Source organism: Bufo bufo, chromosome 1 (assembly GCF_905171765.1).
Source record: "Bufo bufo chromosome 1, aBufBuf1.1, whole genome shotgun sequence".
In the NCBI taxonomy this organism is placed as follows: Eukaryota; Metazoa; Chordata; class Amphibia; order Anura; family Bufonidae; genus Bufo; species Bufo bufo.
Genome location: NC_053389.1, coordinates 65421040 through 65446586, shown reverse-complemented (window position 1 = coordinate 65446586; position 25547 = coordinate 65421040). Strand labels below are relative to the sequence as shown.

Sequence of the window (25547 nt, the reverse complement as noted above, 5' to 3'; positions counted from 1 at the left end):
CTACCAGTTCGTTGCTCTCCCCTTCGGGCTGGCGATGGCCCCTCGCGTTTTCACAAAGGTCCTTGCCCCCTGTCCTCGCCTTACTTCGTTCCAGGGGAGTTTCTCTTCTTCCTTATTTGGACGATCTCCTTATCAAGGCACCCTCTCTGTCACTGACATCTGCCAGTGTGGACCTCTCGCTACAAACCTTACGCCGGTTCGGTTGGATTATTAATCTTCCCAAATCCTCACTTGTTCCATCCAGGCAACTGATCTTTCTGGGGATGCTTCTGGATACGGATGCAGCGGAGGTTCGGCTTCCGTCAGAAAAGCGCCAGCTCCTTCACCGGTCAGTTCGGAGCCTTCTGATCCACCGCCATCCTTCCTTCCGGTTCAGCATGCGGGTCTTGGGACAGATGGTGTCCTGTTTCGAAGCAATCCCCTACGCGCAGTATCACTCCCGCACCTTTCAGACTGCCATTCTGTCCGCCTGGGACAAGTCCCAGGAGAGTCTGGATCAGCATTTTCCCCTTCCCCCCCAGGTTCGCTCCTCGCTCCTCTGGTGGTTGCGGACCCCTCTCCAAGGGAAGTCCTTTCTGCCGATAACTTGGTTGGTGATTACCACCGATGCCAGTCTGCTGGGTTGGGGGGGGGGGGGGTGTTTCCTCCTCGGTCCGTACAAGGCACTTGGTCTCCATCGGAGTCCAAACTGCCGATCAACGTTCTAGAGCTGAGGGCGGTTCTCCTCTCACTCCGGCATTGGACTTCGCTGCTTCAGGGTCACCCTGTTCGTGTCCAATCGGACAATGCCACGGCTGTGGCATACATAAATCATCAGGAGGGCACTCGCAGCGCGGCGGCGATGAGGGAGGTGTCTCTAATCCTTCGCTGGGCGGAAGTTCATGTTCCAGCCCTTTCGGCCATTTACATCCCGGGGGTGGACAATTGGGCGGCGGATTTCCTCAGCCGGACGACGATCGACCCGGGCGAGTGGTCTCTGCACCCCGACGTCTTCGAGTCTCTTTGCCTCCGTTGGGGTCGTCCGGATGTGGATCTCATGGCCTCCAGATTCAACCACAAGCTTCCCACCTTCATGGCCAGAGCCAAGGATCTGGACGCTTACGGCGCGGACGCGCTCGTCCTTCCCTGGACGGAGTTCTCTCTCCTCTACGTCTTTCCGCCCCTGCCTCTTCTTCCACGAGTCCTTCGGAAGATCGCGGCGGAGGGCACGCCTGCGATCCTAATAGCCCCGGATTGGCCTCGTCGTCCTTGGTACGCCGACCTTATGCTGCTCCTGGCAGACGCTCCCGTGCCTCTGCCTCTAAGAGAAGATCTCCTCTCTCAAGGGCCGATCTTCCTCCAGCATTTAGGGTCGCTACGTTTAGCGGCGTGGCTATTGAAACCGCAGTTCTAACGCGGCGGGGGTTTTCTGCTGACGTGGTCCGTACCATGATTCGTGCGCGTAAACCGGCATCGTCCAGGATTTATTACCGAACCTGGCGGGCCTATTTGATATTCTGCGAGACCTTAGGTGTTCATCCCCTTCGGTTTTCTCTCCCCACGATTTTATCCTTCTTGCAGTCTGGTCTGGACTTGGGTTTGGGTCTCAGTACCCTGAAGGGTCAGATCTCAGCGCTTTCGATCCTCTTCCAGCGCCCTCTGGCTCCGCTCGGTCCAGTTAAGACCTTTCTTCAGGGGGTTGCTCACTATGCTCCCCCGTATCGCGCTTCCGTTCCATCTTGGGATCTTAATGTTGTGCTGACGGCTCTCCAATCTTCTCCTTTCGAGCCTCTGCGTAAGGTTTCCCTTCGCTTGTTGTCTTGCAAAGTTTTTTTCCTCGTTGCCATCACGTCTCTGCGGCGTGTGTCTGAAATGGCGGCACTTTCTTGCGTAGAACCCCTCTTGGTTTTTCACCAGGACAAGGTGGTTCTCCGCCCGGTTCCAGATTTCCTTCCGAAGGTGGTGTCCGCTTTTCACCTAAATGAAGACATTGTCCTTCCTTCTCTGTGCCCGTCCCCGTCTCATCCTCGGGAACTGGATCTTCACCGTCTGGATGTTGTTAGGGCTCTGAGGATCTACTTGGATGTGACTAGACCCTTTCGGCGCTTGGATTCTCTATTTGTGGTTCCGGAGGGTCCGCGCAGGGGGCTGGCTGCATCTAAGGTGGTTATTGCCCGCTTCATCAAGATGGCTATTGCTGAGGCTTACCGTGCTAAGGGCAGGGAGCCGCCCTTTGGTGTTACCGCTCATTCTACCAGAGCGGTCGGGGCTTCCTGGGCTCAGCGAAATCGAGCTTCGGCTGAACAGTTGTGTAAAGCGGCCACCTGGTCGTCTTTGCACACTTTCACCAAGTTCTACAGGGTGAACACTTATGCATCGGCGGATGCTGCTTTGGGCCGCCTGGTCTTGCAGGCGGCGGTGCCTTAATGCCGACGGTGCTTTAATTCATCTTGGGTTGTGGTCCCTCCCTTTTTTTTGGACTGCTTTTGAACGTCCCAAGGTTTCCTGTGTCCCCCAAGGAATTGGGCGAGAAAACAAGATTTTTGTATAACTTACCAGTAAAATCTCTTTCTCGCTCTTCCTTGGGGGACACAGCACCCACCCATTGTTTTGGTTGCCCTGACGGGTGTTTTGACTTGTTGGTGTTATTTTGGTTGATCCTTGCCTTTGTTTTAACTACTTGGGCACATAACTGGCAGTCTCTCTCTCCAGGCTGAGGGTATAGCTGCTGGAGGAGGGGCTTAACAGTCTTTCACTTAGTGTCACGCCTCCTAGGGAGCTGAGCTATACCCAAGGTTTCCTGTGTCCCCCAAGGAAGAGCGAGAAAGAGATTTTACTGGTAAGTTATACAAAAATCTCGTTTTTTAAAATTTTAAGATGCTGTGTCCCATTTTCCAGCTTGTAGGAGTCTTGGTTAAGTCTAGGTGTGGCGGCTTTTCTTAATATTTTGTGGTTTGGATTCTGCTCTGAAAATTCAGTGAAATTTATAGTAGAAGACATGGATGGAGCTGTCCAAAACCCCACCTGCACGTAGCTGAAATAACCCATGCGGGAACGTGAGTGCGCTGTGGATTTTTTGACGATGGATTTCAATATTATCAAGACCAAATCCACCCAAATTATCTGCCTCATCTGGAATTAGTCTTACATTGAGTTCATAATTAAAATGGTTGATGGGTATGGGTTAAGTTGACTTCCCGGCAGACAATTTGCTGAAATTGTGATTGTTTTTCCGATCCTCTTAGATCACAGCAGGGACGAGAATGCAGACCTGCCGCCTCCGCCTGGTGTGGAGGATAATCGACAGTGTGCTCTGTGTCTGAAGTATGGGGATGACCATGCAAATGTAAGTATCTCAGACACCAGGACATAAAAGCAGTATATTTATGTAAGCTTTCCATCCTCTATATACAGTATTTGTTTAGTGTAATCAATGATCCAGAAAGTCTAATAATCCACAACTATATGTACACAGAACGTTGTCAATCATCCTATGTAGGCCGGGTGGTCAGGACTCTGACTGTCTCTCCTAGGAGTCCTGTTCAGAAATCCTGCTCCAAATGATAAAGGCCCAACTTCTCTCTCTCTATCATGTGCTGCTCTCAGATAAGACAGCAGAGATCACCTGGCAGGTTCTTCTTTTTTTTAAAATTTTATTCTAACATTGACTTCTTTATGATCACTACTTTTTTTCTGAATTTGAAAGTTTCTCAGTTCATCATAACATAAATGAGTGGTAGATCATTATCCCCTTCTCATTACAGGATGCTGGGCGTCTTCTGTACATTGGTCAAGATGAGTGGACTCACATTAACTGTGCTTTGTGGTCAGCAGAGGTGTTTGAGGATGATGATGGTTCTCTCAAAAACGTGCACATGGCGGTGATCAGAGGGAAGCAGCTGGTAAGATGACAATGTTTATAAGCACCTGCTTCTAGCGAGGAAAATTGCAAAGTACTCATTAGTCTAAAAACGTCACCCTGTAGTTCCCCTGCCGTGCTATCATGTGTCTGTGTATGTTTCTCCAGAGGTGCGAGCACTGCCAGAAGCTCGGTGCCACAGTGGGCTGCTGCCTGACGTCCTGCACCAGTAATTACCACTTCATGTGCTCGAGGATTAAGAATTGTGTGTTTCTAGAGGATAAGAAAGTTTACTGCCAGAAACACAGAGATCTGATCAAGGGGGAGGTGAGTTTATTAAAATAGGAAAAAAGGCAGATTGCAACGGGTTTAAAAAGAAAAAGAAGACATTTCACCAATTCCCCCCTGTCATCCTGGTTTTATTCGTTTCAGCCCTGCCGGCTTTATTATAGAAAGTAATTGTTGTGTGGCAACTACAACACTATTGACATTACACAAAAGTGTACAGGGACTCTTAAGGATACGGTCAGGCCTTAAAGGGGGTGTGCAAGAATGGGGGATGCAAGCTCACTTACCTGCTTCCCAATGCTGGCCCCCCTCTCCTTCTCTTTCAGGCCTCGGATGCTCCTCTGGTATCCCACTCTGAAAAAATCCGGTTTGACAAATCACTGGTCTCGACGGGGACAGGATCCCCTTGCCTCATGTTACAATTAGTCATGATGTAAGGGTAGCCGGTCACTGACTGCGGTCACTGACTGCAGGCAGTGTCAAACTGGATGTTTACAGCGAGGAGCTGTGCCTGCCTCCCATAGAGGAGAGCCAGCACTGGGAGGCAGCAAGTCATCCTTCCTTTACAGGTCTGGCCAAGTGGGGATGTTTGCGTCCGAACCGGGGAGGCCGTTGCGGCCATCTTGATTGAAGAAACCACGCAAAATCTTGTGCTGGCCTGGTTTCACGATCACCGTTTTCTTGTCATTGCGCCCACTACATACAAAAGAATGTGCTTCGAATTCTTCGGGAAATTTGGCGAAACAGCCGAATTGAATTTTTGATAACTTTGCTCTCATGACTTCATAAAGCTTTTCAGTTCTATGTAAAAAGCGCCCAATATCTGCACTCATCTCCTGCTCACTCACATGAAAATTCAGACCCTATTTGTGCTTCCCTTCGCAGGTTGTGTCTGATAATAACTTTGAGGTTTTCAGAAGAGTGGTTGTGGACTTTGAAGGGATTAATTTGCGCAGGAAGTTCCTGAACGGTCTGGAACCAGACAGCATTCATATGATGATAGGTGAGCCTTTAGAAATGTCAGACGAAGCTCAAAATTATCCTCCAAAAAGTGTCCTCTAATGCTGCTTTCCTACTTTTGATGTAGCAGAGCTGATTGTGACTTGTTTGCCCAATATGTGGTCTGTGATTTGCCATAAGACAGCAGGTAAACCTGTTCAGATCTTGACTTACTGTACATGACATATACGTTAAATGGATGCATATCTTATTGTAAAAAAGAAAGGTATTTTTTGGAAAAAGCCTAGTGTTCTACACTTTGGCATCCTTTTTGTTACCATTGTATTTCAAAAAGGTGATGTTGGACGGCAACATGTAAAGAGCCATCCATCGTATACTGATCACACGCCATAGTTTCTGTTGTATAGATAATTATGATATATATGTGTAACTAAACACCGTCGCATTTTGAAGGGGTTTTCCAGGATTTTAATATTGACCACCTGTCCTCAGGAGAGGTCATCAGTATCCGATAAGTGGAGGTCCGACTCACAAGACCCTTGCCAAACAGGTGTTTGAAGATGACTCTTCCTCCGCCTGTGACGTGACATTCGTCGTATGTAGCTCAGTTACTTTAAAAACTGCGATGCCATCGATCTCTATGAAACTTGTCCTGGGACGGCAAGCAATGGATTAGTGCTCTGCATCCAATACTTCACAGTCAAGTCTTCAAAAGATGAAACAATGCTGCACTCACCATAAAATCCTTTCTTTATTCATGAATCCATAAAATACATAGGCTTTGAAGTGCTGAGTCAGCGCAAAATGGCCGTCACCTCTGTTTAGCATCTTTCACTTCAAAGACCGTTTTTTCTGGATTCATGAATAAAGAAAGGATTTTATGGCGAGTGCAGCGTTGTTTCATCTTTTGAAGATTGATAGGTAGCTCAGTCCTGTTGAAATGAATGGGATTGAGAAGCAATACCAAACACAGCCACTATATGTGCTTGGTAAACGATGGAGACCACAGCTGATTGGCAGGAGTCGGACCTCCAACAATCGCATATTGATGACCTACCCTGTGTATACGTTAATAATATTTAATTCCTGGAAAACCTCTTTTGAAGAAGATCTCCCGCAAAAAATGTTCTTCTCTGACCTGCTACAAAGGTACATGATGTAATCTGTAGTGAATGTCATTTTCTTACCAGTGGCTGTATTTGTGAGTTATCCTCTCCCTTCTGATCCTCAGCTGTGTCTTGTGACCAGCAATCGGACTCTCCAACTGTCACAGCATCTTATGTGTTTACAGGAAGCCAGTTTCTCTATGTATTCCTATGGGAGCCTCTATGTCAGTCTTGGGTCTCATGCACATGGCCGTTGTGTTACTGTTCCGTGCATTGGGGACCGCAATTTCGGTCCCCAATGCACGGGCAACATCCGCGCAGCAGGCCGGACCCATTCAACTTCAATGAGTTTGTGGTCTGTCCGCACCGCAAAAAAGACATGTCATATTTATTTGCAGTGTGGAACAACGGAAAGAAACACCAAGGAAGCACTGCGTAGTGCTTCCCGTGTTCCGTTCCATGACTCCGTTCCGCATTTCCGGAATTGTGGACCCATTCAAGTGAATGGGTCCGCATCCGTGATGCAGGGTGCACACGGCCGGCGGCCGTGGATTGCAGACCCGCCATTTGTGGACCGCAATACAGCCACAGCTGCCCAACGGCCGTGTGCATGAGGCCTTGTAGGAATGAACAGAGCAGTAACTGGCTTCCTCTCCTGTTTCGGTTGGCGATCAGAGAGTTGGTCACATGACACAGCTGAGGATCAGACAAGAGGTTATAACTCACAAGTACAGTCACTGATGAGAAGATTACATCATGCATCTAACAAGTCAGAGAATAAAAAAATTTGGGGATGTTTACTTTGCAGAAATACATTTCTCGCTCTTTCCTTGGGGGACACAGAAGACCTTGGGTATAGCTCATCTCCATAGGAGGCGTGACACTAAGTGAAGACTGTTAAGCCCCTCCTCCACAGCTATACCCTCAGCCTGGAGAGAGAGACTGCCAGTTTTTTGCTTAGTGTCCAAGGAGGCAAGACACTCCCTGCTCTGCAGGGCTGGTTTCTCCTTGTTTCAATTTTAGATTTTTACTTTTTTCTTTTGTTCCAGATCATCAGGGATAACAGAGTCGCACTAGACCTCTCTGTTCTCCCGGGGTTGAGCTGCGCCAGTGCCGGTCACCCGCACTGCTGCCTCCCCCACAGAAGGCAAGGTGGATCAGGGCAGCCCAGCTCCCCTACATCCCGCCAGCGCAAGGGTCGCCCGCACGCCAAGTCCCTCTTCCAGCGTCCTGCCACTACGGTGCCAGTAGCTGAAGGGGCGACCCTGCTGGAATGGACCGAGGGTGAAGACGGCTGTGGTAAGAGAGAGGCTTCTCCAGCCCTACGTCCCACACCCCCCCCACCCTGGTCTCCTGCGTGCCTGACCCCCATACTGGGCCTCTAGTCCCCTGCTGGATCTATGCTGGCCCCTGGGGTGCCGCAGAGCGGCAATCTCCTTCTGCTCCCTGCCTGGCCCCCATAGACATGCAGCCAGTGGCTGTCCCCACAGCCAGCTACAGAAGCGGCGACATAGTTTATTTCTCTGGGTCCCCCCCCCCCCCCATCTCCTACCGGAGTGTTGCTCAAAGCCTGAGGCTCCTGACGGCTGTAGAGTAAGGCCTCACCTCCGGCCGACATTGGTATCCTGGTGCGGCCGGGCGCCGCAAAAATCTTAGCCCAGGCTTCGCGGCCTGCTAGGCCGCCATTCCGGGTCCCTGACTCTTCCGGCCGCGGGGTGGGCTCCTGCGGCCGGCAAGCCGCCATTCGAGCCCCTGACTCTTCCGGCCGGCGGGGTGGGCTCCCGCGGCCGGCAAGCCGCCATTCGAGCCCCTGACTCTTCCGGCCGGCGGGGTGGGCTCCCGCGGCCGGCTTTGGGCTTGACTTCTATGCAGCAGGCCCCGGCCGACCGTTGGTGCCGGTCGGTGGGGCTCCGCAAATTTTGGCCCAGGCTTCGCGGCCTGCTGGGCCGCAATTCCGACCGGCCCGCGGGGTGGGCACCCGCGGCCGGTTTTGATGCGTCACTCCCCTCAGGTCCCGGCGGTACATACCGGGCGCCGCAAATTTAGACCCCGGCTTCACGGCCTACTAGGCCGCAAAATTCCGGCCTCTGGTGGAGGGGGCGGGAACTTCTCCAGGCGCGAATTCTTCCCGCCGGGAGGTTCCTCCGCCCCCAGGGGATCGCAGTGCCGCCCTCCAGGCCGGATCCATGTTAACCCTTTGGGTACAGGCCGGCTCCCAATGGGCCTGTATGGCTGGCCCCACTTTTCCTGACTATCTGTGCCCCTATAGGTGGCCCCCCTTTAGCCTCAGAGAAGCTGTGTTTTTAATAAAAAAAAAAAAAAAAAAAAAAAAAAAAATAATAATAACAGATTTCTATTGGACTGCGCAGGACGCTGCAGCCTCATCAGTAGTGCTGCATGTCTGCATGCCCTCTTTCCACAGGTGGCATAGTGTTGCGCTCCCAACCTGCGTCGGTGCTAGGGCATTTCCCCTTTTAGGTGGTTTTCCTGCCCTCTTCCAGGATATGGCGCTGGCCAAGTGCATGCGGCCCTTCCGTAGGCAGCATTCATCATCTCTCCAGTTATGGTGCCTGCCATGTGCATCCCCCCCCCTCCTAGGCGGGATACTGCACTCTCCCTGGCTGCCGGCTGGCCATGTGCATGACCCCCTTTTAGGCGGAATACTGCACCTTCACCGGATACGGTGCTGGCCATGTGCATGACCCCCTTCCATAGGCGGAATGCTGCACTCTCTATGGATTTGCTGCCGGCCATGTGCGTGACCCCCTTCTCTAGGCGGAACGCTGCACTCTCACTGGATTCACTGCCGGCCATGTGCGTGACCCCCTTCCATGGGCGGAACGCAGCGTTCTCACTGGATTCGCTGTCGGCCATGTGCGTGACCCCCTTCTCTAGGCGGAACGCTGCACTCTCACTGGTTTCACTGCCGGCCATGTGCGTGACCCCCTTCCATGGGCGGAACGCAGCGCTCTCACTGGATTCGCTCTCGGCCATGTGCGTGACCCCCTTCTTAGGCGGAACGCTACACTCTCACTGGATCTGTTGCCGATCATGTGCATGACCCCCCTTTTTAGGCGGAATACTGCACTCTCACCGGATACGGTACTGGCTATGTGCACGACCCCCTTCCATAGGCGGAACGCTGCACTCTCTCTGATGTGCTATGATGTACTTATGTACTATGTTGCTATGCTGCACTCTCACTGGTTTCGCTGCCGGCCATAGGCAGCATACATACATACATCCCTCCGTCTGTGGTTGTTTTCTCGCAGGTACGTTGCTGGCCATGTGCATGTACCCCATACATGGCGGGGTGCTTGCACTCTCGCTGGATCCGCTGTCGGCCATATGCATGACCCCTCTTCCGTGGGCTGTGTACGCACTCTCGCTGGATTCGCTGCCTGCCATGGGCATGCCTTCCTTCCTTCCTCAGGTGACATACACACATTCTCACTGACTGTGTTTGTCTCTCACCAGTACGATGCTGGCCATGTGTATGACTCCCATACATGGCGGGGTGCTCGCACTCTCCCTGGATGAGATGCTGGCCATGTGCATTACCCCCCTTTTTTTCTGGGCGGCATGCTACACTCTCACCGGATACCTTGCTGGCCATGAGCATTGCCCTCTAACATGGGTGGAACGCTTGCACTCCCATTGGATACGGTGCTGGCCTTGTGCGTGGCCACCCCTCATTCCATGGGCAGAATTTGGCACGCTCATGAGATTCACAGCTGTCCTTGATGGCTGTGCTGGACTTGTACATATCCCCCTTCATTGGCAGAGTAGTTGCACTCTCGCTGAGTTCAGTGTTGGGTGTATTATTGCACACTCACTGAATGCTAGGATAACCCTGTGCATGTTCCCCTTTCACTAGGTGGACCTCCTGCGTTCATGCTGGATTATAGGGTATGTCCTGCTTCTCTGAAGTAGGTACGGCTTTAAGCATCACTCCCCTTTGGGACCGGCCTTTGCACTCTTGCCGACTGCAGTTTGCCTGATACAATTCCCCCCTTTCGGGGCGGACTGCTTGCGTTCCATCGCATGCTATACTAGGCTTGTGCATAACTCCCTTTCAGGTTGCACTTTGCAATTCCGTACATGCTGTGGCACTCTGTGGCGAGCCCCCTTTTTCGCTGAATTAACCTTTTTGCAGTGAGCGGACGTTCTTGTGCGTTGTTTGGGCCGTGTATGCCTTCTCCTCCTGTAGGTGGGTTGGCCTTCTCACTGCTTACGGGCTGCTCGTACGTATGCCTCATCTACTTCCTGCGGCATACTTTTGTTTTCTTGGGAAACGATGCTTGCCGCAAACCTTGCACTCGTCTCTAAGGAGTTCATTCTGTCCACCTGACCCGGACGGGCTCTACTTGATCTCTGCTGCACGGAGCTGTGTGGTACTCATTCATTTAGTTGGCCCTTCATCCCAGGGAGTGTTCATGGGTCCTAGATGCGTGCCCATTCGTCCTTCCGCGGTATTGCTTCCCTGCGCTAGTGGTCACATGGTCGAGAGTGCGGTTGTCTGGAGCGCCCCTCGGATTCTTCGTTGGCTCTGGCAGGACTGCGGTTCCCTTGCCTGCTGCAATTTCCTCCTCTTCGGATGTAGTGTGGTATGAGTCCTTCCTCTTGGCGCCTCTACGCTTCAGTCTGATCTGCTACCAGGTGCGGGCCGCTTTCTCGGGAAGGTCACCCAAATTCTCTTGGGTGCTCGATTACCCAGGTCCGGAGGACCTCCGCCTTGGGTTCTTCAGGGTATTCGCCTTTTGCGAGGCGGTGAACCGGGCATCTCACAGTGTAGCAGGGTTCTGCTTTTGAGCTGTCCTATGGCTTCCCTGTTGCCACTCCTCCGTTCGGTTGGAGGGTGTTACGCCGGCCTCTGTCTCGACTACCTTATCTCGCCGGCTCTGTTTGGCTCCCGCTCGGTACAGATCACTCCGATGTGGCTTCTGTCCCGCCAGACTTCAGAGGTTGTTCCTTCACTGTCCTCCCCTCTGGGGAGAGCATGGTTGTTCATGTGGATGGTTCCGGTGTTCCTTTTGGCCTCGTACTGTCTCCCTTGTTCACACTGACTGTATTAGCTGTGCCTATTTACCGAGTCTACCGCGTTCTGTCTTCCCGCTGAGTGCAGATTGCGTGGTCCATTCTAAGACAATGGTCCTGCTGTAGACTTACCTTCTCGGTAACTTGGGGAGGACTACCTTTCGGTCCAGATTGTCCTTTGATCTCCTACACCGGGACTGTAGAACATGGCTACATCAGCATGAACTTTAGCCTGTCTTGTCCTGGCATCTGGCGGATGCTGGGCGGACCCTTTGGTTCCTTTCCGTCTGTCCTTCTGCTCCCCCACTTGGGTGGATACGGGACAACGTTGCTCGGGGGCCGACGGGACCAGTTTTGTCGACTTCTGCCCGTGTTACTGGTCTGCGCCTGATCACATTTGGTTTTTAGCCCGCTTGCCAGGCGACTCCAGCGGGTTCGCTACTGTCCGCTCCTGGCTGTATTTCGGCCAGGATCTGTCGTAAGACTTATGATTTTTTTATCTGGGGTTCTGTGGGAAGCTGTGCATTCCCCACTCTGACCTTTTCTCTCCCCATGGTTCTGTCTTTTTTCCAGTCCGGCCTGGACCTGGGACTGGGATTCCTTTACTTGAGGTATCAAGTGTCAGCGCTGTTCTTCCTCTTCCAGCGTTCCCCGGCCCTCTGGGCCTGTCAAGACCTTCTTACTCGAAATGGCTCTTTGGTTCCTCTGTACTGTCCTTCGGTACCGCCCTGGGAACTACATACTGAGTTCTCGGCGCTCCAATCTTGTCCTTTGGAGCCGTTACAGAAGTTCTCTCTACCCCGCCTGTCCTGTACGGTTGTGTTTCCGTATCAGTCGTGTCTCTGACGGGTGCCTGAATGGTCCCTTTTTGTTCTGAGCCTTCTGTCTTTTCCCAGGACAGGGCTGTTCTACATCCCGTTCCTTCCTTCTGAAGGTGGTGTTTGCCTTTCGCTTCAACACTTCACCGATTTGGACGTTGTTTGGGCCTTGCAGTTTTTACTTGGAGATCTCCGACTCTTGTCGACGTTCGGTCTCTTGGGTTTCCTGGAGGTCCGCGCTTAGAGTTGACGGACTCCAGGGTGGTTTTCCTCCGCTTTATCAGATTGGCTATTGCTGAGGTTACCGCACCGTGGGCAGGATTCTGCCTTTGCTGTCACCGTTCATTTCACCAGAGCGGTCGGTGCCTCCTGGGCCGGAGGCATTGGGCTTCGGCCATGCATTTGAGCAAGGCGGCCACAGGTCTTCCTTGCACGCTTTACAGAGTTCTACAGGGTGCATACTCTGGCTTCGGCGTATGCTGCCTTGGTCCGCCTGGGTCTGCAGGCGGCGGTTCCTTGATGCCTTCGGGTGCTTCGCCTTGGAGCTGTGGTCCCTCCCCTTTTGGACTGCTTTTGAACGTCCCAAGGTCTTCTGTGTCCCCCAAGGAAACTGGGCGAGAAAACGAGATTTTTGTATAACTTACCAGTAAAATCTCTTTCTCGCTCTTTCCTTGGGGGACACAGCACCCACCCATTCGTTGTTTTTCTCTACACGGTTTCCGAGTTTGTGTTACCCGTTGGGTAGTTGGCTTGTTGGTTCCTTGTTGGACTTTGCCTTTTCTCACTGCTTGGACACGCAACTGGCAGTCTCTCTCTCCAGGCTGAGGGTATAGCTGTGGAGGAGGGGCTTAACAGCTTTCACTTAGTGTCACGCCTCCTATGGAGATGAGCTATACCCAAGGTCTTCTGTGTCCCCCAAGGAAAGAGCGAGAAAGAGATTTTACTGGTAAGTTATACAAAAATCTCGTTTTTCTCATTTATTTTATTTAATTTTGAGTTTTTTCATGACCTTTTTCCAACTCTATAAATTATTTTATATTTCTGAGTTCGCTTTAAACATAAATGGGGAAGAAACTATGATGTATCTCCTTTTATTTTTTTTCTTCCAGGTTCCATGACGGTAGATTGTCTTGGCATCCTCAGTGACTTATCAGACTGTGAGGAGAAGCTATTTCCCATCGGTTATCAGTATGTCGTTTATTTCCCCCTTACTGTGTACATCTGATAGTTTGACTCGTTGGTGCAGGTTGCCATAAAAATACATGACAAAGGGAGGTTACTTCACTGTGACATAGGTGGTCTATCCACACACCGCAGAGATGTTTCAGAAGTTTCTGTGGCTGAATATCAGTGGCTTTCATCTGACTGGGGTGGTTTTGGTGTCCAGCACATGGTTTTCTGTAACAAATCTGCTGCGTGTGAATTTACTCATATAGTCATATTCTCGAGAGGATCAAAGAAACTTTTGATTCTGATCATTTACATTTGCATGCCAAGTTTTTTGTCTGGCCGAAATCCGGCGCTGGATCCCATTATAGTCACTGGGGTCCGGCGTGGAGCGTCAGTATCCGGCTGGACCAGGTTCAGTGAACAGCCTGACGGATCCGTTAAACACAAAAGTGAACCATCTCTTACTGATATTGATTATCGGAAATACCCTTTCTCACTTCCTCATAATAATAATAAGGCGCATGTAGAGACCAACATGCATATATCCAAAAGCTTAACCAGGACCTCTAGCCTCTCCTGACATCTTTTGTTTTAGTAACTACTTGCATCCACCATGTAATAATTCTGAAGCATCTATTTTCATCACTCTAGTTTTTTGCCATTTCTTTATTATTCCTGCTAGAAGTTATGAATAAATTAGCCACCATGCACAGCGAAGGTCCAGATGGGTGTTACCAGTGTGGGTGTGTCCCTGCACAGTCTGGCACTGGCAGCACTGATTGGATAATGCAAGACTGTACAGGGACACCCTCCAACTGGTGACACCAATCTGGACCTTCATTGCACACTGCTGGTAATTACTTTGTAACTTCTAGCATGAATAATAGAGGAATGAGACATTAGATGCTCCAGAATCGTTCTTACAGTAGTTACTAAAACAGACCTGTCAGGGAAGGTGATGGCGCCTCTTTAAAACATCCTGTAAACATTACAATACCAGGTGAGAGTAGTTGGTCGACGTTTGAAAATCCCTTCCTGCTCTAAACCTGATGAAATATCTGTGTGTAGATGGCGTTCTTAGACAAGTCTTATTGCGTTGACTCTAATCCCTGACCCTCGTCTCTCAGCGTCATTTTGACAAGTTTTGTCCCCCCACCTTCCCTTTCCTGCGTAGATGTTCTCGAGTGTACTGGAGTACGACAGATGCCCGGAAACGTTGTGTTTATACATGTAAAATCCTGGAATGTAGGCCTCCTCCCACTGAAACCGATGTCAACAGCACTGAGCATCACGAAGAAAACCGCACTATCGCGCACAGTCCGCCACATGATGAAATGCATGGTAAGAATCAGAGGGTGTAGTGGTGGAACAAATGGATGACTCGTTGATTAAAATGAATGTCGCATTTTGGCAAACTGTATTTTGCCGAATCCCCCGCTCTCGCTAGAATATGTAAGTGGTTGTCTCTCTGCCATCATTAGGATAGGTCATCAATATTTGTTCAGTGGGGGTCCGATTTCTGGAACCCCCAGCCTCCTCATACTGTACCAAGCACAAGTCCTACTTTTTATAGTGGCTGTACTTGGTATTGCAACGCCATCCTATTGACTTAAATGAGATGGACGTGATGTCACAGGACTAGGATAGGCCGCAGAACTCATCTAAGCATCAGTCTTTTCAAACAACTGATCAGTGAAGGTACTGGGAGATATTAATGATGGGTCTTAAAGTAGAACTCCCGGCAAAAATTTAATCACCTTATTTATAGTTCTCCTTTTCTTATCCGTATGATTGGAGAACACAGGCTTGATCTTGGGTATAGCTATTGCCACTAGGAGGCGACACTAAGCACAAAAGTGTGAGCTCCTCCCTCCAGCTATAGCCTTCCTACAGGGACTAGGCTAAAACAGTTTTAACTTAGTGTCTGTAGGAGGCAGACCTTCTCTGCTTTGCAGGTCTGCTGATTTTTTTTGATTTTTCTTTTTTCCTTTCCTCCAGCGGGTTACAGGCAGTCCTAGCTGCCTGCACTCCCACCCAGGAGACGGGAGACCAAGGGGTCCCCAAGCCCGCTGCTCCTTTCCGGCCTCCAGAAGACAAGGAGGACCAGAGGTTCTTAAAGCCTCTGCATCCCGCCAGCCTTCAGGTCGCCACGGCTGCCCACAACAAGTCCCCTCTGTTCCGGTGTGGCGGCCCTCCCCAAGGGGCCGCACACCGAAGGTGGTGACCCGGCTGGAACCAGGGGGGCAGAAGACTTCGGATGGGTAAGTATTCATGGCTCCAAGCCTCCCCTCCCCCTTCACAGGTTATTTGCTAGGATGGCCCCCACGAAAGAGTTAAAGGGGTTGTCTGGGTTCAGAGCTGAACCCGGACATACCCATAAATTCACCCAGGCAGCCCCCCTGATGTTAGCATCGGAGAATTTAATGCTCCGTTGTTCTCCTTTGCCCTGTGCTGGATCGCACAGGGCTCTTTTATTTACAATAACACAATGCCGGGCGGAGGCTTCCTCCCAGCAGTGTGTTCGGTGACGTCACTGGCTCTGATGGGTGCGCTTTAGTGCTGCCCTAGCTGTTTTACAGGCTAGGGCAGCCCTAAAGCCCACCCATCAGTGCTGGTGACGTCACTGGGCTCACTGCTGGGCGGAAGTCTCCTCCTGGCAGCCCTAAGGAGAGCCCGGTACGTCACCGGAACTCCAGAAAATACCTTTGCCCTGTGTGATTTAGCGCAGGGCAAAGGAGAGCATCTGAGCATGAACTGCTCCGATGCTCAAGTCAGGGCGGCTTCCTGGGTGAAAATGGGGAAATGTCCGGGTTCAGCTCTGAACCCAGACAACCCCTTTAACAGCTGCATGTCAGCTCTCCGGTGGGGTTGGGGTGAAGGGAATCCCTCTGTACTTTCCAAGCCCTAAACCACCCCCGCGCTGCCCACCAGTGCTCTTCAGCTGTGCATTCTGTCCATTTGGGACCGTTCCCCAGCCTCCCTGCCCCGACGTGCCGAGACCTTCGGTGGTGGTTGATGTCTCCGATGCTGACGTCGGGCCGCTCCTTCCTTCCCTTCCGCTGGATAGTGTTGACAACGGACACCAGTCTCTGGGGCTGAGTGGAGTTCTGGACAATCTCTCAGTCCAGGGCTCCTGGTCCCGTGAGGAACGCCAGCTTCCGATCAATATTCTGGAATTGCGGGCGATTCGTCTTTTTCTGGTTCATAGGACAGACCGTCTCCGGCGGTGTTCAGTTCGGGTTCAATCAGATAATTCCACGGCAGTCGCGTATCTAAACCACCAGGGTGGCACCTGGAGCCCCGCAGCCATGTCGGAAGCAGCACTCATCCTCTCCTGGGCAGAGAGCCATGTTCCAGATCTGTCCGCAGTTCATATCCCTGGCGTCGACAACTGGATCTTTTCAGCTGAGAGAGACTCGATCCTGGAGAATGGGCTCTGCATCCACAGGTCTTTCTCACGATCTGCGAGCGATGCAGTTCACGTTTTCTTATGTGTTCCCTCCTCTTCCGCTCATTCCACTCAATCAGGTCCGAAGGTCTGCGCTTCATTCTCGTGGCCACGCAGAGTATGGCACGCATCCCTAGTCTCCCTCCTCGCCGATAAACCCTGAAGTCTTCCCCTTCGAGAGGACCTCTTGTCGCAGGGACCGATCTTCCACCCGAATTTAGGTTCACTACATTTAACGGCATGGCTGTTAAAGCCGCCGTATTAAGGGATCGGGGTTTCTCGGATGCTGTTGTCCAGACCATGATTGGGGCTAGGAAACCATCGTCTTCCCGGATCTATCACCGGACCTGGAAATCTCACTTTAGTTGGTGTGACCGCCACCAGTTGTCTCCCATTCGGTTATCGTTGCCTTGACTCTTGTCCTTCCTGCAGTCGGGCATGGACTTGGGGCTGGCTATCAGTTCCCTCAAAGGGCAAGTTTTGGCCCTTTCCATTCTTTTTCAACAAAACCTTGCTTCGCTTTTTGCGGTTCGGACCTTCTTGCAGGGGGTGGCGCACGCTGAGCCCCCCTTACCGTCCTCCGTTGAATCCGTGGGATCTTAATCTGGTGCTCGGCGCTCTCCAGTCCTCTCCGTTTGAACCTTTGCAGCAGCAGGTGTCCCTTCTCTTCCTGTCCTACAAGGTGGCCTTTTTGGTGGCAATCACTTCCATCCATAGGGTGTCGGAGCTAGCGACTCTTTCCTGTCTGTCTCCCTTTCTTATCCTTCACCAGGACAAAGTGCCCCTTCGGCTTGCACACTCCTTCCTTCCGAAGGTCGCATCGGCATTTCATCTCAATGAAGAGATCTTTCTCCCTTTCTTTTGTCCTGCCCAGTCTCATCCTCGCTCCACAATCTGGATTTGGTTCTGGCCATTCACATCGATCTGTCGCAAACATCCTCTTTTCGACGGACGGATTCTCTATTCATCATTCCAGAGGGACCGAGACGAAGGCTGGCTGCGTCCAAAGTTTCAATTTCCCGATGGATTCGTTTGGCCATTGTGCAAGCGTGCCGCGTCAGTGACCGGGCCTCGCCCTTCCGGGTGACTGCTCATTCTGCTCGGGCAGTGGGGACCTCTTGGGTGGTGCATCATGGGGCTTCGGTCCTTCAGGTATGCAAGGCGGCTACCTGGTTGTCTTTAAACACCTTTTCCAAGTTTTACAGAGTGCACACTTTCGCAGCTTCTGACGCTTCTCTGGGGCGTAGAATTTTGCAGACGGCGGTTCTCTGATTTGGCCGGAGGGCTTCTTCGTTTTAGCCCACCCCTGGGACTGCTCTGTAACGTCCCAAGTTCAATCCTGTGTCCCCCAATCATACGGATGCGAAAACTAAAATTTTGTACTTACCATAAAATCTGTTTCTCTTCCGTTCATTGGGGGACACAGCTCCCACCCATTTTCTCTGGCTGCGGGTCTCGTCGTAGCCTGAGTGATTCTGGGTTTGTACATAGTTTGGTTTCCTGTTTTTATCTTGCTTCTCCTACTGCTTTTGTACAAACTGTTTTAGCTTAGCCCCTGTAGGAAGGGTATAGCTGGATGGAGGAGCTCACTCCTTTGTACTTAGTGTCACCAGCTATACCCATGGTCAAGCCTGTGTCCCCCCAATGAACGGAAGACAGATTTTACGGTTAGTACAAAAATCTAGTTATTTCACACTTAGTGAAGATGTTTATTTGCAGGACTTTAGTATGGGAATCCTACTTGGTAATAAAAAATAATCAAAGGAATTGAGATAACTGAGGGATGATAGCCAATGTTGGTCCTCTTTCACATGGTCAGTGGTTTCTATCTGTGATTGTGAGCCAAAACCAGCAGTGGATCCTACACAGAGATAAGGTATAAGGGAAAGATCTGCACCTGTTCTATAAAGTTGACCCGCACCCAGTTTTGGCTCCCAATCACTGGTAGAAATCGCCAATCAAACTGACGTGTGAAAGAGGCCTTAGGCTAAGGCTACACAGCAACGTTTTTTATAATGGTAGTCAATAGTGTTATACTGCGACACGACAGTTTAAAAAAATTCATTCAAGTTGGATTTCTGTGCGTCTGTCGCATCGCAGTGTGACACAATTGACTATTACAAAAATGTTGCAGTGTAGTTGTACCCTTTTTGTCACGCAACACATGTTGCCGTGTAGCCCTATGCTGTAAGAAGAGTGGTGGGGGGTTGACTCTTAAAGGGGTCGCCCAGTTTCAAAAACACATTTTCAAATGCCCTATTAGGTAATTCTGAGTTAATAGTGGGGGTGGGGGTTAACTTTACAGGATCCACTTCTCTTGGCCAGAGAGGAGAGCGCGCTAAAATATAATCTCACTCTGGAGGACCTGTCATGTCCTGCATTACACAGACCAATGTGGTGGCGTTGCATGGAAATGCAAGGAGTTGTCCCATCTGAGATATTGGTGGCATATGCTAGCAATATGCCACCTATGTCTCACATGAGACAACCCCTTTGCAGATCTTGGTTGGAGCCTGTATGATAGAACGCAACTGTATTCACAACCATGGCAGCTTCAGAGCTGAACTCTGGCAGCATTTAAAGGGAACCTGTCATCAACTTTATGCTGCACATACTAACGGCATCAAAAAGTAGAGACAGGCGAGTTGATTTCAGCGGTCTGTCGATTATAAGTTAAAAGTAAGTGGTTGCCGAGAACCAACATCACAATCATTGCAGACTGGGCCTGGAAAAGAGTCACGGCCACCTGAGAAGAGTCCTGGTTATTCATGAATTCCTGCTCTCCTGCCCACCTGCTGACGACTGACCGTCTTCTACCTAGTTGTCTCCTTTTCTATCTAGGAGAGAACTGCCAATCATCAGCAGATGGATGAGTGTGCAGGAGATTAGGAATAACCAGGACTCTTCTCAGGTAGATTGGACTCTTCTCAGGGCCTGGGCTGTAATGATTATGATGTTGGTTCTCGGCAACCACTTACTTTTAGCTAATGTGTGACACACCGCTGAAATCAGCATTTCTGTCACTAATTTATGCTGCCCTCAGTGAGGTCAGCATAAAGTTGATGACAGGTTCCCTTTAATCAACCATTTTTGTTTTTCCTTTTCTGACTGCTTTGATTGACAAATGTACAGTAAAATAATTTCATTTTCTTTTGTGTCACTTTAAGAACCAAGTGCACAGAGAATAAGGCCTGTAGATACAATTAGCCTTCCTTCTCCAGAACCACTTTCTTCAGCTTCCAGCACCTGGGCCACTTCCCGACCGTCTGGTGTGGGAAGGGTCCGCACACACAGATACAGATCTAATCAGCGTTTTCCTGGACCCCGTCCACTTCCATCAGCAGGTATTTGCCTTTTTTTTTTTTTTTTTTTTTTTTTTTAAACTGTGACTCAAGACAAGGTCATATGATCCTTCCATTAGAGAACATTTCAAGGTGGGAGCTCCATGCAGTCAAAGGCAAATGCTTTGCTTGACAAGGGGAGTGGTTAGAAATCTATGCAGACCTTATTGTACGCATAATATATTACTAACTTTTGTGTAGTCTCCATTCTTTCATATTGGCTAAAGTAAAGAGAATCAATCTGCACTTTTCACCCTGCAAAACTACTGGAAAGCATTAGCTAGTAGACCTGGATAGCCGTTTAACGCTTTAATTACCATACCTGAAAAGGCCTTTAATGACAAAGCCAGATTTTATAAATCTACAATGTGTGACTTTGTCAGAGAATAACTCATTAAAGGTATTGCACATCCAATTCTGACATTGTTCCCCTCATATATTGTTCTTTGTTTAGGTGGAACAATTAGACATATTCAATTTGCATATATTTACTACAACACAACAATTGGTGAAATTTGTTTTAAATGCATTTTTCCCTATTTTTTAACTGCAATGTCACATATATACGGTACATACTATACAAAAATTTTATCAGATATCTTTCCATATGTTTGCTTTATTTTAGAAGAACTTTTAAAAAACTTTTTACAGTTTTGAACAGTTTGAGGCTTACTATTCTTATTTTATTTTTTTTACTTTTAACCGAATTTTAAAAAATTGGAGGTTGGCTGGGGTTTGACAGACAGAAGAGAGGGCCATCTACTCGTTCAGATGTAACGAGGAGACCACCTTTGGCAGAAATGCATAATCAGAAAAGGAGGCTTAGTTGAGAGCCCTGAGAGCTCAGACACTCGCCGTATGGATATGATGGCCACAAGAAAGGCGACTTGCCAATAGAGAAGGCTGAGAAGAATCTCCCTGAGGGCTACAAAGGGGACAGCTGCAGAGTGTCCATAACTAAAGTGAGGTCCCAAGGAGGGGTAGGCTGACTGTATGGAGGTACCAGTAGTGTAACTCCCTGGATAGATGTTCGTACAATCAAAATGTAAGCCAAAGGGCATTTAAGGAGATGGAAATGGACAATAACTGGCCTTTGAGTGAGCTTAGGGTGAATCCTAGACGAAGGCCTTCCTGGGGAAAGGCAAGAATGTGAGGAATGGAAAAACTAAAAGGATGAAGGTGGTTACTCTCCCAACAGCAAAAGAAAGATCTCCATGCACGATAGCATATCTTAGAGGAAGCCGACTTCCTAGCTCTTAGCAATGTTAGGATCATTGGGTCTGAAAAACCTGCTATCCAGTAAAATGGTGGTTCTAACCATCACACAGTCAAAAAAAGCATGTCTTAATGCGGGTGGAAGAATGGACTTTGGGAGAGGAGATCGTTCCTGGAGGGTAGTAGCTATGGGATTTGTGCAAGCAGAGCCACCAGATCAGCATGCCACGACTGTCTGGGCCAATACGGAACGAGGACGATTGCTGGAATGCCCTCTGCTGACCTTTTTGAAAACTATGGGGAGCAGCGGCATGGGAAAATTTCTACAAGATTATGAACCTGCTCTGGGGAACCATCAGGGCATTGGTCGCTATCGCTTGGAGTTCCTGGGAATCGGGCCACGAAGCGTGGTACCTTGTTGTTCAACCTAGATGCCATCGGGTTGATGTCCAGTGTCCCCCATTTCTTGCAGAATTAGTTAAAAACGTCAGAATGGAAGGACAATTCTGGGGTCCCCTGTTCAGGAAGGCCGCTATTTATTTGTACACTCCTTATGTGGACTGCTGACAAAGCTGGAATTGCCTTCTCTGCCCACTTGAAGATGATTGCTGTCTCTGCCGTTGCGGTTTGGCTGTGAGTTCCTCTTTGGGGATTTAGGAAGGCCGTCAGATTGAATCCTGACTGGTCAGCCCATCAACAGCCAAGTGCAGTGTCTGAGAGCTAGAAGAATCGGCCGGAACTCCCAAGATGTGGATAGGGTGCTGCGCTTTAGCAACGAATAAACCATTAGCAGTGCCAACATAAGACAGTACAACCACTCCGTCTGTTATGGAGAGCAATGCAGACGATTGACATAAGCGAACCACGTATGCTGATGCCCCACCTGTGAAGGGACAATGCGGTAGAGTGCCACAGAAACAAGTAGGTTATGCCAGCTAAAGAAATCAGTACCAGTACACACCAGAAGCTGCCCCATTAGATACAGCATCCCAAGTTATTGCAAATACCTGTACTGGTGAGGGTACTAGTGCAGATGATCAGGCGCATCAGGAGTGATTGGACTTATCAGCAACTGTATCAAAGTGATAAGTGTAAACCCAAAACATGTGGGAGCCACAGCACCCATTGTTAGTAGAACATGAGCAAAAGTTTCACCTGTGGGAGAAGGAAATGTAGAGACGAGTCCAACAACTTGGACCAGCAGAAGGGCTGCCCTATAGATGAGGGAGTGCGTACTGCACGCAATGTCAGGGCCAAGGCTCCCATGGCGTAAAAGGTAATCAACTAATTATCCATTACCCAGTGGCAATACGACATGTGAGAAGGAAGACCGTGACTTATGGTAACTCAATACGCCACATGAGAAGGGGTCATACAGTAGTAGCTACGGTATGTAAAGCCAGTGCAAATCAATACTCCACCTAATAATAAGGAAGCTGGCAACCCGTGCAGATGCTTTACCTGTTTAACACATTAGTGCTTTTGCCTCTGTTTTAGATTAGTGTCTGTAGGAGGCAGACATCTGCTCTGCAGGTCTTGCTTTTTAGGAATGAACTTGGGCCCCAGGGTGGAATTATTCCCCGTTTACCCTCATGGCAGCACAGCGGGATGCCCCCTAACATTCCGAGTAGCTAGGACAGAAGAAAAGGTGGTGTGGAGGACCACCAAATCCTCCTACACTGCTTGCCAGCCTTGGGCCTTGTGTACCTATTGCATCCGTCCTCCCCCACCAAAGGGAGTGACTTGGGAGACAGAAGGACCCTGCTGGAGCCAAGGCTGGGCATGGGAAAGGGAATAGCGACGTATGCGAGCATGCTTCATGATGCCCCCAACCTCCCTTTTACCAGTCAGCCCAGTCCTTGCTTCGGCCCTGCAGCGGTACCACAGGCCCCAGAAAGCCCAGGGAGGGAGGCGCCGTACATTAACTTTCCGGAATATTTCTTGCCTTCCTCTGTCACATGTGGCCTCCAGTTTCACCAACTTGCACCTGCATTCCCTGACCTGACTGCATCTTCTGGAGCCTCGTTTCATCTGCAGCTTCCGTCCTGGCACCTCACTTCCTGTCGGACAGCAACGTTACCCCAGTCCCCGGCTTCGCTTCCCGCTAGACCTTGGTGATCTCCTTAATGCCTCCTAGGCCTCTCCCCACCTGGAGAACCCCACCACTGCATTCTGCTCCGGCCAAAGGTCCTTCCAGGCGGCCCATACTCTGTTCCTCCAGGAGCCTGCTAAGCTCTTCCCCCAGTACTTGGACTACCTAGGCCCCTTTCAGCCTAACCTTCCCATGTTTAGCCTTTCCTTCCTCTTGCCTTAAGGAGGCTGGGGTGTAGGGTTAAAAAACAAAAAAAACTATCCTGTTCTAGACAGGCTCCCTGCCGTCTACCTTCCCTGTCATGTTGTGTACCAGGTACTGCCAGCAGGGACCATACTGGCAGAACCCTTCCCCTTTTTCATCATGCGCATTGGTGCACAGGTGGAGTATTTGCAGGGAGCAATTGCACTACCCGGCATTGAATGTGGTAGCTGATATAGCTTTGCCTAGCGCTTCACCGCCATCCTCAAAAAGGTCAGCAGAGGGCGTTCCAGCAATTGTCCTCGTTCCGGGTTGGCACAGGCAGTCGTGGCACGCAGATCTGGTGGCTCTGCTAGCAAACATCCCATAGCTACTACCCTCCAGGGAAGATCTCCTCTCCCAAGGTCAGTTCTTCCACCCGCATTCAGACACACTTCGCTTGAACCACCATTTTATGGGATCTCTGTTTTTTGGACTCTGACAGCCGGGCCCCGGCACTTGACAGAGCTACTGTGCCTGCTCGATAAGAGCAATGTATTTTTATGATGCTCCGGCATAAAGCCCATTTATTACCACCAGCCCCCTTAAACCCCTTTTAGAGTTCTAATTGCAAAAATGCAAAGCATCAATTTCTTAATTAACAGGGTATTTGTCACCCGGATTTTGGACAATTATCTGCAGTACTATATTAGTAGAACTGTAGATGTGGAGTCCTTGCTGCCTATTATCAGCACTCTAACTGCAATGAAATAAACAATATGGACTGCGCTGCTGTTCTAACATAACCGAGGGGACTCCTGACAATGTATTTCAGCGATGCTCTGAGCGCTGACTGCGTGCAAACGGGGGGGGGGGGGGGGGGGGGGGGTGTAGGAAAATAGTGATTTTACCTCTATATCTACAGTATTACTCATGTATTACTGTAGATAGCGGTCCAAAATGTTTTGATCCTTGTAAGCAGAGGATGATGGCGAATCAGCTGGCTCTGTGTTTTTTTTGTTTTGTTTTGTTTTGTTTTTTAAGCTCTTCCACCATTTTTTGTTTACTAGGTACCATCCTTAATGGGGAGGTAGGTATGCAGTGTTAAAGAGAGATTCTAAGTGCCATTAGAAATGGTAGAGGAGGAATCCTGTTGGGGTGTTATTTCTGGCTGTGTCTGTTTTTAGGGATCCCCCTGCTTCTAGAGTAATAGATGGGTGCACATTTGACAGTAACCAGTGTAAACAGTACAATGCAAGCCGTGGTGTCACTTTAGGTGGAGCATTATAGCATGCACCGATAGAAATCTGTCGGGCCAGATGTAGTTATTATCATCTGGAGAGGAGAGGAACTTGCAATATGTTCTTAACAGTTGAGGACTATGACACACAAAAAGGATGCATCACATTGGACATATGTGGTGGTTTTAGACGTGTCTTTGGAGTGCTTCGCCTGTAGTATGGAAGGAAGGCCCAACATTGTGGGTGCTTGTGTGTCATTAGTTCCAGGGGCTTACTTTAATAGGACAGAACTGAGTGGATCTGCATGCTCTGCCTTGCTGAATTTGACTTGACTTCCACCCCCATTTTTAGGCCATACAGCTTGAAGGGGTTGTTGACCTATCCTCCCTTGTAGCTGTGGCGCAGTGTAATTACATCTTCCTCTCCAATTCAAGTGTGGAGGTTAATATTGAAAAGGACTCTGCAATCGGACACCCATCGATTAGAAAGATATATTAATGACCTATCCTCAGGATAGGTCATTGATCTTCTTTTTTTTTTTTTTTTTTTTCTATACTGATGGGTGTCCATCGATTTTAAAAAGGATAGGTCATCAGTATTATTAAATTGGAAAACCCCTTTTAAGGAACAATTTCAATAAAGACCCCAGTTATTACATAATGTTACACGACTGACACGTGTAAGGGCTTGAAATAAGGTGGAATGGAAAAACTAAAATACTTCCATTTTTAAAAACTTTCAGCTCATTTAGGTCAGTGTTTTGGTTTGCAGGGCTGTGTACCTACCAGATAGCACCTTTCTTTAGGAACTTGG

At 49.7% G+C, this 25547-nt stretch overlaps 1 protein-coding gene across 1 annotated transcript in view; it reads left to right on the top strand.

Annotated features, from left to right (window-relative positions):
* KMT2A (lysine methyltransferase 2A) overlaps positions 1 to 25547 on the top strand; it is a 121107-nt gene that overhangs the window by 72395 nt on the left and 23165 nt on the right. The window contains 7 exon segments of the mRNA XM_040425432.1: positions 3225 to 3325; positions 3744 to 3881; positions 4007 to 4165; positions 5012 to 5129; positions 13157 to 13235; positions 14392 to 14558; positions 19833 to 20009. Of these exon segments, the coding sequence (XP_040281366.1) occupies positions 3225 to 3325; positions 3744 to 3881; positions 4007 to 4165; positions 5012 to 5129; positions 13157 to 13235; positions 14392 to 14558; positions 19833 to 20009 (939 nt within the window).